Source organism: Crotalus tigris, unplaced genomic scaffold, assembly GCF_016545835.1.
Source record: "Crotalus tigris isolate CLP2741 ecotype Arizona unplaced genomic scaffold, ASM1654583v1 scf7180000017607.2124824, whole genome shotgun sequence".
Lineage (NCBI taxonomy): Eukaryota > Metazoa > Chordata > Lepidosauria > Squamata > Viperidae > Crotalus > Crotalus tigris.
This window is the reverse complement of record NW_024096509.1, coordinates 891,441-910,671: the sequence shown is the minus strand read 5'-3', so window position 1 is coordinate 910,671 and position 19,231 is coordinate 891,441. Positions and strand designations below refer to the sequence as shown.

The following is a 19,231-nucleotide window of genomic DNA, read 5'->3' as shown; positions in this document are numbered from 1 at the left end:
TAGCCTTCAAACATATCTAGCTTAATGTTTAATTGTGGCTTAGACATGAGCTTTTTTTAAAAAAAATCACTAATGAGCTTATTGATCTATATGCTGTTCCTTTTCATTAGATGACTAAAGTCATAGGAAACAAAACATCTGAAAAGTTTTTCCAAACACTTGTCAAGTATCAGTTTTAATGAATATTACTTACAGTGTGTTTTCTAAACTCAGCAAAATGCATTCTCTATCAAAGCTATTATTTTGGGCACAAGGAATCTTTTTCTTCAACTGCTACTCTCTAATTTCCTACTGTGCTGTCAGGACTCTCTTTCAAATTTTACTTAAACAGTTGCAATTTGGTAAAATGTGAAAGTCGGGAAAGCCACAAAACGTTAGTAACATTTCTTGGTATAAAGTGGGAAACTTCAGAATATGTTTTTTTCATGATTGTGCTTTTTAAAAAGTGTAGTATGTTCTTTGTTTGGTGCTTCACAATTCTACCAGGTTCGAGCCTAAACATGGGTGTATTAGCTTTAGTGTAGCGTTAAAGGTTTATTTTTAGCCACTATATTGTTTTCATATTGTGAACTAGTATTGTTACAATTCATTGTTCATTTTGGTATGGCTGGTATTGATATCAGGTATAGCAAAGTATAGCTTTTTCAATAGGTGATTGTCTACCTTAATTCTTTGGATAACAAGTTGTTTTGAGCTTGAAACTATAGGGTGTATTGTTAATTAAGCAACTTAGCAGATCTCGTTTTAAGCAACAAGCAATATTTTACTATTTTAAAATGAGAGTGAGTGGTCTGATCTTGATGACCTTTAAAGTCAGTTATTATAACAATACAATGTAAAGATACATTATTAAATACAGTAAGTCTTATCTGAATTATAGAATGCAAAATTGATGAGATGATAGCATGTAGACAATGAGATGACATTGTCGCGTTCATGTTGAATACATAACTTTATAATCTTAGATTTCCAAGTGTTACCAAAAAAATAAATAAGGGCAGGCTTTAATTTTTAAAAGAAATATGGGGAATCAATTTCTGAGCTATCAGTTACTCTAGAGCAGGGGTAGGCAGCCTTGGCTCTTTTATGACTCATGGACTTCAATTCCCAGAATTCCTGAGCCAGCATGGCTGGCTCAGGAATTCTGGGAGTTGAAGTCCACGAGTCATAAAATAGCCAAGGTTGCCTACCCCTGCTCGAGAGGAAGAGTCCGCTCCATAATAGAGTTAGAAAGGAACTCCAGTACTATGTAGTGATAAAATGGCACATATTAAAATAAGAATATCTTTAGACCTCATAGAAATATTCCAAATCATTCAACAGGACTATTCTGAATCTAGGCACTCTATATCTACAAATCCAGAATATGGAAGGGCACTTTGGGCAAATTAAAATTGAAAGGATTTATTATTGATGGAAAAAGCTTTTGGATATGTGCTTTGTCTCTCTGTGTGGGTTTGTTTGTGTGTGTGTGTGTGTGTGTGTGTATATATATATATATATATATATATATATATATATATATATATATATATATATATATATGCATGTGTGCAGTCTTGATGAATGTGGCTGTTACAGATATGTGTAATTGGAGTTGAAATATGGATTAGTGGTTTTACAGCAGTTGTAAGAGAATATAACTTTGTTTCACTGGAGCTGAGACAAAATTAACATCTTCAACATGATGGTTCTTCAACAGCTGATTTATTTCCATTCCTATGTGACCAATAACTCCCTCGTGAACACAACAATAGGTCCCGAACTTCAGCAACTGACCTTACTTCCAGAATCCTTCGGTCCACATTCACCTTTATCGTACCACCATTTGTTTTTCAGCTTGTCTAAGACGCCTGCCTCACTGAGTTTCAAAACGGCAAGGTTTACAGGAGTTCTTCACGTGGGAAATAACATAAATAACATTATATATGTTATTTTATGTTATTCAAGCAAAACTACATAGAATCGCATGGCAAAGTGATGGAGCACAGGCCACAGTGGCTGTTATACCATGTACAGTGAAGGCCTAGGGTTAGAGACAGATATACCAATGGGACCTGCTCCATCGCTTCAAGTAATGGGCACGTCCTGCTGGGTGAAGTTTTAAATAAGTGGTCTGCAATTACTGTAAACCCAAAACTATTGGCTTAAATACTCCTTAATATGTCTTAATGGATCGTCCCAAAAAAGTCTCCAGATAGTTTGAGAACTTTCCTGTTTTCCTTCATTTTTAATATAAATGGATAGCCTCAAAAGAAGTCTACCAATAAATTGTCAGCTGTACAATTTAGGCTGCAAACCAAAACAGACTTTATGAGAAATACATTCTATTGAATTCCATGGGATCTACAGAGTAAAAGTGCTTAGACTCACAGTATGTATTTATAACAACAATCTTCTTCAATTGTTATGTTTTGCAGAAGCTAGGACATGGGGGATGGTTTGTTCCAGACAAACTATGTTACTATCTTAATTTCTTAAGCTAATAGCTTATTTAGAATTTGATATTTCAGTAATTAAACAGCTTATAGCCTTAAGCAAGGGACAATATTTTAAAGTGAGTAATGATTTGTTTCTGAACTCAATGATCACTAATATCAGTAACTGTAATAAGATAATTTAAAGATCTGTTATTCAGTACAATAAAGAATATCTGAATTCTAAATGTACAAAGCTGTTGAGAAGATACCAAGAAGTGTCTTCATGTGACATTCATGTTGGGAATCATAACTTTTCAATTTTAGATGTTCAAAATGTTTAAAGGGACAGAAATTAATTTTTAAAAGAAACTGGAAATCAAATCAACTTATTCTGAGTTTATATAATACATCGAACATTCAATGAATCAATTAGTCTGAGTTTAAAAATACTAACATAACACACACACACACACACACACACACACATAACCTAACCAAAATTAATAACCAAGATTAGCATGTCATAGATTGTATATCTGTTTTCACCTGACCTGGTTCAACATATTACGCATAATCTCAGAACAAAGATAATGTCAACTCTACAATGAACTTGGCTTGAGCTATTTTGCTCATTCTAGTTTGCCACAAGAATGGAAAGGGGTGTGGAGGATTTCTACTAGTCTAAACATTTTACTGTCCCATGGGAACCAAGGTCATTTTTGTCAATTAAATGGGGGGGCATGAGCATTTGGTTAGAAAGCCCGCCAAACTGTTCTATTGGGGAACGTAGCTGATTGCATAGCATTGGGGTGGGAAGTTCAACTTTGTAATATTGTCTTTCTTTGAAGTGGATTTCAGACTTGATTTCACTTTTGACCGTGCCGATACTATGTAACCAATAAACATGTTCTTTGAGGAAATCTCAAGCCTTGGAGTTCTGATTTGTTTGGTCTTGTCTATCGGAACCTTGACAGATAACAGGTGATTAGCGTGATATAAAATTTATCCCTTCCATACTTGCATTGTGCAAACATGTAAAGAGTGGAGCCTGCATTGTTATATCACAGCATACAGTTTCTCATTTTGGCATCATTGTGGCCAGCTGCTGATACCTCTGATGATATATGAACACAGCAAATCATCTAAAAGTAAACCCACCAGCCATTAAGTTAACTGGATGATAAGGGCATACTACAGATTAGCCTTATCCATTTTTGAAGTAATTGACTTCATGAGATTTTCTGAAGTATGTATTACAAAAGGAAGTATCAGCTAATAACTAACATTTCTGACTGTTTTTTCTTGTACTCAACAGAACACTTTGACTTGATAAATTGAATTATACAATTTTCAGTATGTGTTGACTATAGCATTCAGAGGATAACTTGAATTGTGGAGTTTATGGTGTTCTCTGGGCTTGTTTGCTTGCAGAAGTTTCATTATCTAATTAGATAACATCATCAGAGTGAGTGAATGCAGGGTTTCTATAGGTAGTCCTTGTTTAATAATTACTTGTTCACTGACTATTCAAACTTAAAATGGTGTAGAAAGAGTGGTATTTACAACTGGTCTTTGTACTTACAGCATCATAACATCCCCATGATCTGAGTGCTCAGCGTCCAGCTTGTGATTACAACATCTCCATGTCATGTGTCATGTGGGTGCCATTTGTGACTTTTTTTGACAGTTTCCTACAAGCAAAGTCAATGGGGAAACTTGCAGAAAATAGCAAATGGCAACCATATGACATCCTTGCTTAACATCCTGCAGTGATCCTCTTAATGACAGCAATAAAAAGTGTTGGAATTTCCATTGCATTCCATTGCAGTCACATTATGTCATGCTTTATGACTGTGTTATTTAGTGATAGAAATCCTGATCCCAATTGTCATTGTGAAGAGAGGGCTATCTATTGCCTGTTTATATATCGTAGATTGTCCTGCCAAGGGACAGGGATGTGTTATATCTAAACAGACTACAAACCCCACACTCATTAACACTGATGGTGTTTACTAGATGCGCAATGAAATGTCTGCAAGCAAACAATCAGCTCGGAGACCATCAAGAACTGCACAGTTCAACCTTGAATTACAGATATTCTCTTCTGTTGACACAACTGAATTGTAAAGTAGGATTATCTTTCTCAGGTTCTTTTGAAGAAACTACAATAGGCCCACTTTCAAGTCAGTATTGTGCAAATCTGTCCTAACAAAGAATTATGCCAGGACAGGAAAAATATGATGAAAGATACATGATGAAAAGGATTTATTTCATTTAAGGAATTAGAGGTGAGATTAAACCTATAACCCTTTATGGTAAAACTAGTTATTTGTGGGCTTTTTAAAAAATTTAACAACCCTGTAATCCCTTGCATCAAGGTGAAGTCAGGGTGACTGAATGGACCTGAGTGTTTACTAGCCAGATACCCTTCCTGATGCCTACCCAGAGCTCACAGCAGATATTTTCTCTTTGCGCCCAGAGAGAGAAATATCTGCCACTCCCTAGGATTGAACTCATGGCCATCTATGGTGAGAACTCCACCTCTAGGCCACCATGCCATTCATTTGTGTTTTAACCATGCCACATTATAATTTATCAGCACTTTTCTATCTTCTGGTAGAGGTTCAGAAAATTTACTTAGGAGATGGATATTATTCCCAAATGATTCACTTTTTTTTAAAAAAAATACCAAAATGGCAAGAAAAACTCCAATTTGTACTTCAAGACGAACCAGTTGGCCTTGGTCAAAAAGAAAATCTGATTAGGATGCAAATATTTTTGCTTTGACAGTAATTGCATACATCTGGATGTTGGTTGGCAATTGATTTGCAAGTGCCACAGGACACCGTTGGGTCTGGCGAGCTGGAAGGAGGAACCTCAGCAGACGCACCAATTACTCAACTCAACAGTTCTGTTTACCCGCTTTGGTGACATTGAGGCTAACCTTGGAGTCACCTCCCCCGCTGCCACACTCTCCTTTGTCGTACCACCATTTGTTTTTCAATTTGTCCAAGAGGCCTTGTTCATTCAGTTTTAAAACTGCCAGGTTAACAGCATTTCTTGAAACGATAAAACATATCTTGTAAGAAACTGCATAGCTGTTAAGATGTTAGAAGAAATGAGGATTTTAAAAAAGCTTTTATCTATGGACTAAATAAACCTCTCACTCACATGCCACAAGATCCCTGTAAAAAAAAAAAAGAGAGAGAAAGCAAATTTGGGCATTTTTAAAAAAGATCTTGATGGTTTAGCACTCTAATAAAACTGTGTGATCATGTTTTTCCAGTATGGTAATTAAGAACAAATATCCAAGTTGAAAACACACACACACACACACACACACACATTCTATGTTAAATCTGAATGTGTGTGTTTGTGTGTGTATATATTTTGTTAAGAAAAGGTGAAATGATCTTCTCTGATGCAATCTGGGCTTTTCAATTTCTTCGGAAGCAGTTAAGAGACTTATTGTTACCAGCAACATTGAGTGTGTTAAAATCCATCAAACTGGAATTGCCTGCTTTTGTACTAGCAGCCGAGTTTATATTATTGTAGCCAGACATATACATCCTATCTATTGCTAAAATTATATAGGAGGCAAAAATCCAGAGAGTTTTATATCATAGGTTCCAGTGTGAAAAAAAGTTAAGCATTCACATCACTCAATGTGACTTAAAATAGGTTGAATTTTGCATGAATTAATGAACAGAGAGTTACACTACTTATTATTGCATTCTGTTATAGAAGATTTAGCCCTAGTATAGTGCTTTCCGTTAGGAATTCTATCCCAGAATTCTCAGCCAGCATGGCTGTTTTCAACCTAGCTTCATCTTCAAGGGCAGAGTGGCAAAGCAGGCAAGACATTGAGATAGGCTGAAGGTAGTCAGAACTATTGAGAGTCTGATAAATCTAGCCTATGGTTTTTAGCTTTGTGTCTCTTCATGGGTTTAATTCTGTTTGCAAGAAATTCTGAGATTTAATAACCTGTTTTATAATCCATTTGGGGATATCAGAGTGTCAGAGCATGAGCTAAATAAAATACAAATCAACAGCAATGATTTGGAGTAGGTATTATCACAACAATAATCTATAGAAGTCCTAAGGACATATGGTCATCTAAAATTTTATGCCCCCAAAGAAGAACTGGGCACCAGATTCAAAGTTGCATGGCTTTGGAACTGTGAGAAAATAGTGACAATATATAATGTATTGAATTATCCATGCTTTGAACTCAAAAGCAAGGCACTGTATTAATACTAACTGTTATTTAAGGAAAAAACCTCTGGCAGATCCAATGGATCTGATTAAGGTATGTGATCCAAAGAGAAAGGAGAAAGATTGGACTGAAATTGTTCATTTGGTTCTTTTCATCCCAGAAGTCATTGCTTCTAAATGAGGGATGTTATTGATTCCAATTAAATGTTTGGATGACAGTACTTTTAATTCTAGCAATTTTCACTCAATCCTTCCGGGATTCTCACTGAAGTGCTACTCTGTGGTGGGAGTTTCAAATTTCAACCTTTTTCTTTCTATTATGCTTAAAATAAACCCCAATATCCTATTCTATATGCTATATTTTTTCTTTTAAAAATCAACTCTAATTTGAACAGCATTCACAATCCAGTCAGTATACTCATAGATCAATGATCATAGAGAATAATGAAAATTTTGCAAAAGAGGAGTCTTTTTTTAAATCTGGTGATTTCCTTTTTTTAGGGATCTGAAATTTTTCTTCCATTAATCCAAAACAGTGTTTGTCAACCTTGGCAATATTCATGTGTGGACTTCAACTCTCAGAATTTCCAAGCAACATACAGCCTTAAAGTTGCAAAAGCTGAAAAACACTGTTCTAAGGGATGCTTTGAATGTAATGCAGTGAAATGTTGAATAAGGTTGGAAATCTAGGCATAAATGCCAAGAAATTCATTTGATGCCCTCTTACAGTCTGCCTCCTTTAGAGGAGTATTATAAGTATAAAATCAGGGACATCCATGCTACAGTATGTGGCATCAAATGTGTAGAATGAAAAGTAGGAAATGAATACATCACATTAAGCTGAGTTCATTCAAAATGCTAAACCTGGGTTGGTACAACCCAAGTGTAGTGTTCACAAAATATATAATGATCAGAATAACTACAGTATATCAAAGCTTAGTATGTTGGTGTTGAATGACAAATGAACCCTATTTTTGACAAGTCCTAAAAAAGCAGAAATAACAGGTATATTAATAGAAGTGAATGCATCTAGAGCAGTGGTTCTCAACCTTTTTAATGCCGCGACCCCCAACCGGTCGTAAGTCGAGGACTACTCAACCGGTCGTAAGTCGAGGACTACTCAACTGGTGCAGCACCGTTTGCAGAATGGGACTTTTGGCGGGCTCAGCAGGGCAGAGACAGCCTGGACAATTCCTATTGGCTTTTGAAAGCCAATAGAATTAGACTCTATTCAAGAGAGTCTATTCTATTTGCTTTCAAAAGCCAATAGAATAAAAGGGAGTAGCACAGCTAAGGAAAAGGGGAAAAAAATGGCGGACTGCGTTGTTTGGCGACCCCCATGAAATGGTCGTTTGACCCCAAATGGGGTCCCGACCCACAGGTTGAGAACCACTGATCTAGAGTGTCCAAATGGATCCATGTTTTAGGGTCTAGTGGCATGCTAGATTCTTAAATGAACATATTTTTTTTCTTTTAATGATCCTGTAATCCTCTGAATCAGGGTGGAGTAGGGGCAATTGAATAGAGCTGAGCATTTACTGGCCAGATGCCCTTCCTGACCCCTACACAGAGTTCACAGCAGATATTTTCTCCTTGTGCCCAGAGAGAGAAATAACTGCTACTAGGATCAAACTCACAAGTCTCCTGATTGTGAGGTGAAAGCTCCACCTCTAGGTCACCATGCTGCTCTCTTCAATGAGCATATAATACTAATTTATAATTGCTGTTGGCATCCCTTAAATTACATCTTCAAAAGTACAGAGGGCCATGAAATAAGAGAGTGAAGTGCCCAACATCATTTTGCATCTATATTAGCAGTTCTATGGATTTTAAAATTGTTACTAATTCAGTTTTAAATCTATAGAAATGCTACACATACATGCAAAATGATTTTGAATCCATCTTATTATTTTGAATTTTTGGACATTTATGTGTTTTTTCCCCCAAAGAAATCTGATAGGATCGGCTAGTTATGGTATGTATAGAAAAAAGATTGTTTCATATGACATAGAAGTTATGTCATATATTTTTTTTGTTCTGGAACCCTGATTAGTTTGGAAAGGTATTCTTATCCTTTTTTAACTGGTATATTAACAATTGGAAATTAAGAGGCAGATAACAAATGTGGTTATTGCAAAATACTCTTAAGTCTTATGGGATATTAGTATGAAATATATTCTCAATTATCATTTATTAGTAAGCAGGCAGTCCCTTGATTGGAGACTCCTGCTGAAAAAACTTTCACACTGAATTTAATATTCTGTTTAGATATTGAAAAATATCACCGATTGAAAAATCAGCATACAGTATAGTTTATTGGATACAAACCATCTACAAGCTACTGGATGCACCTATCTTATGGATATACTTATTAATTCTGATACTCCAGGTAGTATACTTGGTAAGAGGATGTAAATTTGTTCTCTACCCCCCTTCTGAAAAATGATTAGTGCTGTCACGCTAATCTAACAGTCTCTGCCTGTTAGAATTCTGGATAGAAAAATTATTCTCTGGATGCTGGATAAAAGGGCAGCAAAAGGGAATAAAAAATGAATAGAATCTTCAATTAAATCCGTTCCCTAAGTGATGAATGTATTAACTGATAATTGGAAACATTTGTTGGACATAGCAATTTCTCTTTGAATAAAACATACTTATTTAAAAAAGCCATATTCATCTCGGGCAAATTTCATCTTTAACTATTGGAAGAAAAAAGTTTTATTAATAAAGAATTTGCAACTGACTTATAACACTGGTAGTTATTTTTTAAAGGCTATTTATGAGAGGGTTATTTAGTAGCTGATTAGCCATATCCATAAACAATTTCACAGCAAATAAAGGAAATAATGAAAATAAAAGGTAATGGAAAAATAAATGAGAATTTTAAGCACGTCTATCCTGCAATTAAGCTTAAACTGGTTAAACAATCTAACCACATTGCATTCCTTATTACATATAGTAGGCCATGTAAAAAACATATTCATTTCACACTGCTTTTAAATAGCTGTGAAGATGCAATTGAAGAGATAAAATAAATAAGTTCTGACCACATTTTTATGGGCCAACATTTAACATGTTCTATATAGAAAGTTTTTTAAAAAGTTTACCCCCCAGAAATCATATTTCTGCTATTTTCTTTAAACAGAGCTCTCTAAAGAATTTTTCCAGAAAGATACAGTCCTGCTTAATAGTATTTTGTAATCTAGAACATTGTTACTCAACCTTAATATCTTTAAGACATATGGACTTCAACTCCAAAAATTTTTTGGCCAGTCAACTGGCTGGGGAATTCTGGGAGTTGTAACCCATACATTTTATAGTTGTTGAGATTGAGAAACACTGTTCTAGAATCCATATTCATTCATCCTCCTTCCACAGAACTTATCAGAAAAGACAACCCTCTTTTCTTGAATTGAAATGTTAGGGAAACTCCATGCAGTTTTTCTCACTGAACATTATAAGATAGTAGTATAATAAATGTGCTATCTTCATAATGCATGGATGCCTTATTGCATTGCACTAGCAACATACCATTGAGCTCTGTTTGACCAAGTCTTTAGTAAGTAATCTGGAATTTCTTTTATAATTTAGTTCCAGGTAACATATGTCAAATCACTTAGCACTGCATTTTCACAATCATGCTTTAACCAGATTTTTAAATATAAAATTAGAAATGTTATTGAATTACTATGCAGAAATGTATAGATAGTCCTTGCCTTATGAATAGCCACTTATCAACTTATGCCGGACCTCCCATATTCTACTTATGACCCTGTTTCAAAGTTTTGGCAGCTGCAGCACCCCAGCAATCATTCGCCTCTAGGATGCTGTAGTGCCTATCCCTCCCTCTCACCATCCTCCCCACATCGGGCAATGGGTCCCCTAAGACTGTGGGTCTGCTTCTCCCCAACTAAGTCCCCGGAGGCCATGGGCCTGGTCCCAATCCAGCCACTCAGAGGAACTTCAAAGGCTATGGGTACACGTGAAGATGTTGCAACTTGCCAGATTCTGACTGCTCCTCAGCCAGCTCCAATACCAGAAGCACCCACTTACCTTTCTGTTTTTCTGTAGCTTCTGACAGAAGGGCCCAGCTGGGACTTTTCTCACAATCTTTTGGAATGCTTCTGTTTTTTTTAAGGAGGCTCCTCTCCAAGGCATTCATGCTCCACTTAATGACCTGCACAGTTGCTTAATGACTGCAATAGTGAGACCGGGGCAGGAATTATTAAGTGAGGTGATCATATGTGCACCTCACTTAATGACCAGGCTCCATTACAGTCATAACTCAAGGACTACCTGTACAGCCATCCTAATCTTACAGAACTTTGTCACAGAAGATGGGGAAAAAAAATCACATCAATTATAATCACACAGGCAAAAGTCAAGCTCATTCCATCTGTCCCTATTCGAAACAAGATACTGTTAGTTGAATCACACTCTGTCAAGGGTCAAACTATTCCCCTGAGCCTGGACAGATGAAAGTGGATCCCTTTTGTCTTGCCTCTTCAGTGATAGCAATAAACCTGACTGCAATATTTGGTTAGGAAAAGGCTGTTTTTGTCAGCTAAATGACTGTAGAATTTATCTAGAAATGGAATAATAGCAGGGCAAGATGCAGCCTTGTTTAATTCTCTTAAACTGAGGAGTTCTTCAGTCAGAGAACTGCCCTTCCACATTACATCTTATCTTAAGATTAGAGTTGTCTTACATCTCATAGATAAAAATAAGCCATCATCAACTCCTGAAGTCTTCCCACAATTTGCTTCTAGCGATATTATCAACTGCTTGCTTAAAATCAATAAATAGTACAAAGTACGGTAGGTTTTGCAATATATTTCTCCATTTAAGAACTCAGCATGAATCCTATTGTATTGTATGCCTTCCCTGAAGCCAGCTTTGTGGAATATTTCCTTTCTCTATTCAGTTTGTAATTTTCAGTATTGGTATCTTACTTTTAAACATAAAGTTACATTTTATAATTTACTAATAGTACTTAATATTTAATGATCAAGGAGACCTTTCCTTCTTAAAGGTTGACAACTTGACACTATGTCAATATATCTGGAAACAAAGATCACAAGGATTACAGGAATGTTATTTTATTGTTGTAGGGTATAACAACAGAATCTTAAAAGCCTGTTCCTTTTCCAATGATGCCAACAGAATCACAACATGGTTATTTTGATTTCTCTTTGAAACTCTTCCTCTTTCCCAGAACTGAGTTCAAGTTTATCTTCCCTGCATACTTTCACCAATGTTATCTCCACACCTCTCTACATCTACATCAGTAAATAAGGAGACCAAAGTTGGGTATCACTGTCTAGTTTGTTTTTAATTAAATCTGGAGGAATCATGTATACTCCTAATGCATTTCCAAATTTCAGCTGATCATTTTCTTTACCAATCTAAGGTTGCACTGCAGCCAGTGCAGAAGTCCAAAATGTTCTTTTTTCAAGGCCAATTATATTGGCCTTCTAGGCAGCAGTTATATTGGCATAAAGTTCACCGAAACATTCTTGGCAGGTATCAAACTCCCAAGTAGAATTATTGCTTGATTTAGCTGTTGATTTCACTATGCCATTATACCATCTCTAGTCAGTTGTTTATAAAAAATATTGCATTGTAAAACTGTCTTGACAGGTACCTCTGTAGGGTTCTGTTTTGGGGATATCTGATTACCAAGTCTCTCTTGGAATTATCAATAGGAATTATCTGGTCACACCATGAATTTAAACACAGGGCCTTTAATTCTTAATTGACTTCTCTAGTGACTAGCAATAGTTGGAGATGTTATACCAAACAACCTATTTGTTCTGCGCTGGTTATCTATAATAAATGAATTAATGCACCTAATTTACTCTGAGCTAAATCTCTCTCTCATAAAAATATGAATTTTACTTATCTACCTGAAACATAGGGCTCCAACTTCCATTTTCAATTCAAACTGTTCTTCCCTTAATTCCAAGAAAAATGATAGGTGATCACTAACAAAATGGCAATTGATCTTAGTCTACAGTATATAGGAACTGCAATAACATAAAGAAAAGAACAACATACTCTAAATGCTAATATCTGCCCAATATGCATATTCTCCAGGATTATGGCTCTACTTAGGAACAATAGCTCCAAACTATTATATGCCTTAGAGTTCAGGACTCCATGATTAAAGTCTTTAAAACAACACTTCATGAGATTGTTTAGATTAGGGAGGCACTTATGGAATATTGTGTAGAAAACCTCATCATTTTGATCTCTTCTGGCATTAAAACTGTCTTCAACAAATCTATGCACCTCTGTTTTGAAAGGCTTTGGGCAAGAGTCTTACAGCAGAATAAAGGATTTGATGGAATTTCTACAATATCCAGTTCTTATTTCATAAAGTATGAGGTGCTAAGAAAACATCGGAGCAGGGTAGCAAAAAGAGGCAAATAGCTAGGATTTGTCATATTTTTTTATCTTAGCACAAATTAAGGAAGCACCATACAATTCAATTAGGCTGATCTATAGGCCTATATTCCATCGTGATTCTTCTAATAGTTTTGCCTCAGTTCATCTCAGAATAGGTAGAACAGACTCAAAATTAATGACAAGGGAGGCTCAGCAGATATTTTTATCCTTTTAAAATATGATAGAGAGATTGTAAATAGGTAGAAATTCATAGAGGAAATAGTTTTCAATTATGTATTTATTGCTACAATGGGGAAAACAATCTAAAATTTCTAATAATTTTCTCCTCACTGATACTTGCCAAACATTTGCTGAATTACAAACATAATCTAAAATGGGAAGTAGTGAATAAACAATATCAGCTGTATGAAATATGCTCACTCACTCACTCACACACACTTAGAGCCACCTGAACCATATATAGCAATGCATATTTCTTAAATATTTGGGATTAGACTGAATAAACCTGACTAGTAAAATCAAGAGACACAGCATTCCCAGTATATAGACAAATAACTATTTTGTATTTATTTAGTAAAAAGCAAAATTGTACAGAAATCCAAAAGTGCTTAGAGAGGTCCAAGGATGCAGAATGGCCATGAAATATAAGGATATTTACAATCTCAAGATTGGCTATGATATTCATTCTACTGTGAAGCTGAATGATGACTTTAGCAGAATTCTTCTTCTCCTTCTCATAAATTATCAAATGACTCACTGTAAAATTACTATCAAACCAGACTATTTCTGGCTAAAGAGCTGTTCTCATGAGAGTTAAGCAATTCACAAGAGGGCACTGAAAGATAAGTACAAAGGGATAGTTCAATGTAAAAACAAGATATATTTCTAACTCTTTATTATCCTATAGTTTTGAAAAAAAAAAACCACATCCTTCCTTATGCCAAGCCAAATGGCTTTTTTTATTATGATAAATTCTCTTTGCAATAATAAAATAGTTCATAGTGGCAAAAATCCTGAGCCTATGCATTAGCTACCAATTATTATCTCCCGGGTTTGCATTTGCTTGATACTTTTTCATTTATAACACTGTTTTCAATGGCCTTGTGCTAGAAATCTAGCTTTATTGAATTTAGGAACTTCTCATGCATCCTTATTTTAAATCATTGCTTCCAGTTACCAAAGTTCCAAGAGATTCACAATCCTCTTTACTTCCTCTAAAGAATTTGTCTTCATTTTACTAGAATTATTGATGATGATGAACATCTAAGAAGCTGAACAGGGGAACCACAGATAAATAGAGAATATGAATGGCTGTGCCCTGAAGCAATGACAAAAATTGTCCAAACCTGATCCAATCATTACACTACTTAATATTCTACAGCAAAACCTTCAGTAAATATGTAGACATTTTTTTCTTGAATTCAGAAAAATGATATCTGAATTGCATTTACAGAACACAAGTAAATTAGTTATTAGATTAACCCATTTTTCTGGGTTTTCTGAATACTGTTTTTTTGCATTGACATAATATAGTGAATAATGAATGTGCAAAGAGGCAAATCTGCATTACCTAAAAAATCCTGATCAAGTGTAAATCTAACCAGACTCAGCCTACTTTGCCAATGAAGCTGCTACATCTTCAACTGAGCTGGGAAAACATACATTATGCTGTCATTGTATTAAGTCATTGCAGGTGAGATTAACAGATGGTCTGCAGTCACAATGTGTGATGATTTTTCAGTCCTCCCCATTAAAAAAATAGGCTGTGGGAGCTGCCAAGACTGGGGATGGTGGTGGTGGAAGACTTACTTGTTAGAGGCTTGGCAAAAGGGACAGACAACACAATCAGTTTTCTTCTTTTTGTTTGCCTTCCACTGCTGATCCTGTTTTAGACAGCACCTTAGACAGTTTCAAGAAGACAGTGTTGGGTTGCTCATTGAAGTAGTAGCAGTAATAGTAGTAGTAGTAGTAGTAATAATAATAATAAAGTGGATGTGGCAGTGCCTGGAGACAGCAGAATAGACAAGAAAGAACTGGAGAAGATAACAAAATACAAAGACCTACAAATAGAAATAGAAAGACTGGCAAAAGCAAACAACGGTAGTACCAATAGTAATAGGCGCCTTGGGTGCAATCCCAAAACAACTGGAGCACCACTTGAACACCATTGGCATTGACAAATTCACCATTAGTCAATTGCAAAAGGCAGCCTTACTAGGAACTGCTTCCATCCTGCGACGATATCTGTAATATCATCAAACATCCACATCTGCCTATCCCAGGTCCTTGGTAAGGACTCAATAGGTAGACAAAATGCCAAATCCAGTTTGAACATCTGGCTGACTGTCCGATGATCCTCAATAATAATAATAATAACAATTAGTGTTGGAAGCAACCTTGGAGGTCTTGTACTAACAACCGCCTGCTCAGAAAGGAAATCCTATAACATTTCAGACAAAACTTCCAATGTTGGAGCATTCACAACTTCTGGAAGCAGGTTGTTCCACTGATCAATTGTTCTAACTGTCAGGAAATTTCTTCTTAGTTCTAGGTTGCTTCTTTCCTTGATCCATTGCTTCTTGTCCTGCCTTCAGGTGCTTTGGAGAATAGCCTCACTCCCTGTTCTTTGTGGCAACCACTGAGATATTGGAACACTGCTATCACATCAACCCTAGTCCTTCTCCTCACTAAAGTAGACATATCCAATTCCAGCAACCGTTCCTTATATGTTTTAGCTTCCAGTTCCCTAAACATCTTTGTTGCTCTTTTCTGTTCTCATAGATGGCAATGTCTGCTTTTATGAGATCTGTTCACATTTGATGGTAGGTGATTTGATGGCTCCTAAGATGTTCCCATCTTAAATGCCTTATCCAATTGCATTCTTCTATTTGATATTTGAGGGTGATGCCCATATCCCAAATGTATTGTCCTAGAACTGGCCCCAGAATGCTAATAAGGGGGCAATTTTGGACAGCTTTGTGCACATGCTTGGCCCTGGAAAACAAGGGTATTGAAGCTGCCACCATGCCCAGCTCCTAGAGCTATTGTTGGGTTTCTACAATGGTATGCCAGGGACCCGTACTGGTCTATTTCACTATGAATGGGACAAATGTTACAGATGACATGGATAGCCCAATTCAGGAGGAGCTCCCTTAAATCCCATTGCCCCATAAATCAAAATAAACTTGATATCAGAGCAGAAATGTCAAAACTGAAAACTGACATTCTGAGAATCAGTGAACTAAAATGATGGAAATGAATCACATCAGAATAGGGGAACATCAAACCTTCTAGTGTGGCCAAGAAATCTTAGAAAAAACAGAAAACCCATCGTTATTAGGAAAAACATACCAACTGCAACCCTCCAAATGACAGAAACATCACAATTCAAGTCAAAAGCAAGCTAATCAATCAGCTTGTCAACTCCTTCTTGACATAACATGCACACACACACACATATACACAAAGATAATGTAATAGTTTTAGGAAATTGCCATTATAAAATTGGAGGGGAAATAGAAGACTCTATTTTGTTTTAATAAGCAGTCTGCCCCCCCCCCCTCCAAATCAATGTTTTAGCAAATACCTTTTTCAAACAATCTAAAAATTGGACATCACTAGCTGGACCAATAGAGTGGCTGAAAAAGTTTGGCCTGCAATTCATGATTTCATTACCATAGAAACAAAAATATTCTAAAATTGAAAAAGGAAAAGGAAAAAAAAGGAGCAATTGTGTCTTTGAATGTGCTGATAGAACTGAAGAAAGGTAAAAGGATATTATGATCAAACCTAGTGTAAAACTTCTGCTTTTGCAAATACAGTTTTATATAGACAAAACAGGTAACCAAGAAGTCGGGTGCTTTTGGGGGTCTCCGTCTAAAATGAATATTAGCACTTCATAAGCAACATCCACAAATCTTTGCAACAGCTTGGACTATTAAGATAGCTCAACATTCCCTGACTGGGTCCTCCAGTTATGTTTGACTACAGCATCCAGCATCTCACTCTGATAATTTCCATCTAAAATATCATCCACAGTGAAATATATTTGGAACGGGTTAATTTAGACAACATTCCCTTGAACAAGGCTCCAATCCATATGTTCAAAGATGCAAAAAGGAATTTGGCAGACATATCTTGTACCGACCACAAGAGATACATGATTTCAGTAATGATCAGAGAGCTTTTCAGTTTCAGTCAAAACAGCTTGGAAATAAAACAAAGCTACTTCTGAGGGATGGGGGTGGGGAGAGCAGCAGTTTAAGCATATTTCCAGGCCAACCCAAATTTGAGAATAGCCCACTACCATCCAGTAAATTCTCAAGGATCTCTCTCTCTCTCTCTCTCTCTGTATCTATCTTCTTTCTCTCCTTCCAATTTCATGAACCCACTCATATCTTTCTTTCATATCACCGAATGCCAATATGTCGTTAATCATTGTATGCAAGGAGGAGAAAAATAAAGAGCAGGACATTTCTCCCTCTACTCTTGAATAGTAGTAATTTTGCAGAAACAAGGCCAGGGACCTTTCCCCCCCTCCACTTCATCCACACTTCCAGGCCCAATGTTTTACAGCACAACAGCAATCACATAGGCTTGAGAAATATGGTTTCTTCAAAGGCTATTAGTTTTGCAGAAGCCATTGAGAAAATGGGCTCTTCCAGGATCCAGCTGCAATCTGATTTGTTTTCTAGGAGAAGAGCCAAGTCTGAGAGAAGGAAGACAACCCAGGGCTGAAGAGGGAAAAGAATGCTTCCATTGCCACTACAGCCCCAAAGTATGGTTTCTAGATTCAATAAGGAACTTGTCTCTGGCTGGGCCTTTGGTTCGGTTAGAAGCCTGTCCTCATGAACAGTTTATTTTTAAATATTTCTTTATGTACATTTTAATTTCTATTTGAATTTATCTGCCACTTTCCATAAACAATAAGTAATGTAGTGGGATTATATCATATACCTGCTTTCAACAGTTATCTTCGAATCCTGCAGGGATGAAAATTGCGTGGTGTGAACTATTTTATTGTGTCATGTTTTTCTTGCTTTGCATAAATGAAACTGAGGGACTGGGAAGAGAAATACTACATTTTTCTTGTAACCTGAAACTGTCCAAAGCTTTTTCTGTTGTCATTATTCAGAACGCTTTGTAGGTTATTTCATTTTCAAAGAAAAAATGATTGTTTTTATTTGCAAACCTAACCCGCTTGCATATGAAAACTAATAGGCTCAGCATCATCTGAATCATGTTTTGTTCTAAGTTAGCCTCCTTTTCTTTCCAGTGGAACTTATTCTCCACCTCAACTGCATGTGCTCAATCGTATGAGAATAAATTACACTAAAGAGATTGAGAACTACTTTAGAATAAACTGAAATAGAGATTCCACTTCAATATATTTAATATTCTCATTTGGAAAAGCTTTCTTTTGTTTGAATGACTTACAACCATTTGTTTAGTGACTGTTCAAAGTTACAACAGCACTGAAAAATGTGACTTATGGCTGTTACAGCATCCCTATGATCACGTGTTCAAAATTCTGGCTTTTGGCAATTGGCATGTATTTATAACGATTGCAGTGTCCCAGGGCCACGTGATCACTATTTATTTATTTATTTGTTTGTTTATTTGTTTGTTTATTTGACTGCCTATCTTACCCCAAGGTAACTCTGGGTGGTTTACAATATCAAAAAGATAAATTTTTACAAAACCTATACACCAGAGGTCCCCAACTTTCTGGGCACCAGGGACCGGTTCCATGGTTTTTCTGCAGATCGGAGGAGGCATGGTTTTGTGTGTTGCCTGCATCCTGTGGATGGGCTTTGCTTGTTTATGCAGACCAGTTGCTGGCATGCCAGGGCCCAGTACTGGTCCACGGACTGGGGATTGGGGACCTCTGTTATACACAATAGGAACTAAGTATAGTGGTACCTTTGGTCCTCAGCTACTATGAAACTCATCCCATTTGGTACCCAATGCATTTTGAAAATTCTGTCCTGGTACTCATCGTTCATTTGGTACTCAATGCACCAGCTAGAACTTATCGGTGTCAGCTGCCTTGTGACTCACCACATTATTCCTTATGGGAAAAAAATTGTCTGGTTCTCATTGTTTTTGGTACTCATCTTGCCTCCTAGAACCAATTAACGATGAGTAGCAAGGTACACTGTAATAAAAAGATAAATGCTACCTTCTGA

At 36.3% G+C, this 19,231-nt stretch overlaps 1 protein-coding gene across 11 annotated transcripts in view; it reads right to left on the bottom strand.

Annotated features, from left to right (window-relative positions):
* The window catches only part of GRIA4 (glutamate ionotropic receptor AMPA type subunit 4), a 285,579-nt gene that overhangs the window by 10,729 nt on the left and 255,619 nt on the right, over positions 1–19,231 (bottom strand). For 4 of the 11 annotated variants that reach the window (XM_039321727.1, XM_039321710.1, XM_039321736.1 and 1 more), the window contains exon 14: positions 1,780–1,894. In XM_039321727.1, coding sequence (XP_039177661.1) covers positions 1,780–1,894 — 115 coding nt within the window. Of the gene's footprint in view, positions 1–1,779; positions 5,480–19,231 lie in introns of all 11 variants that reach the window. The other 7 variants (XR_005554010.1, XR_005554008.1, XM_039321753.1 and 4 more) reach the window with 4 other exon arrangements.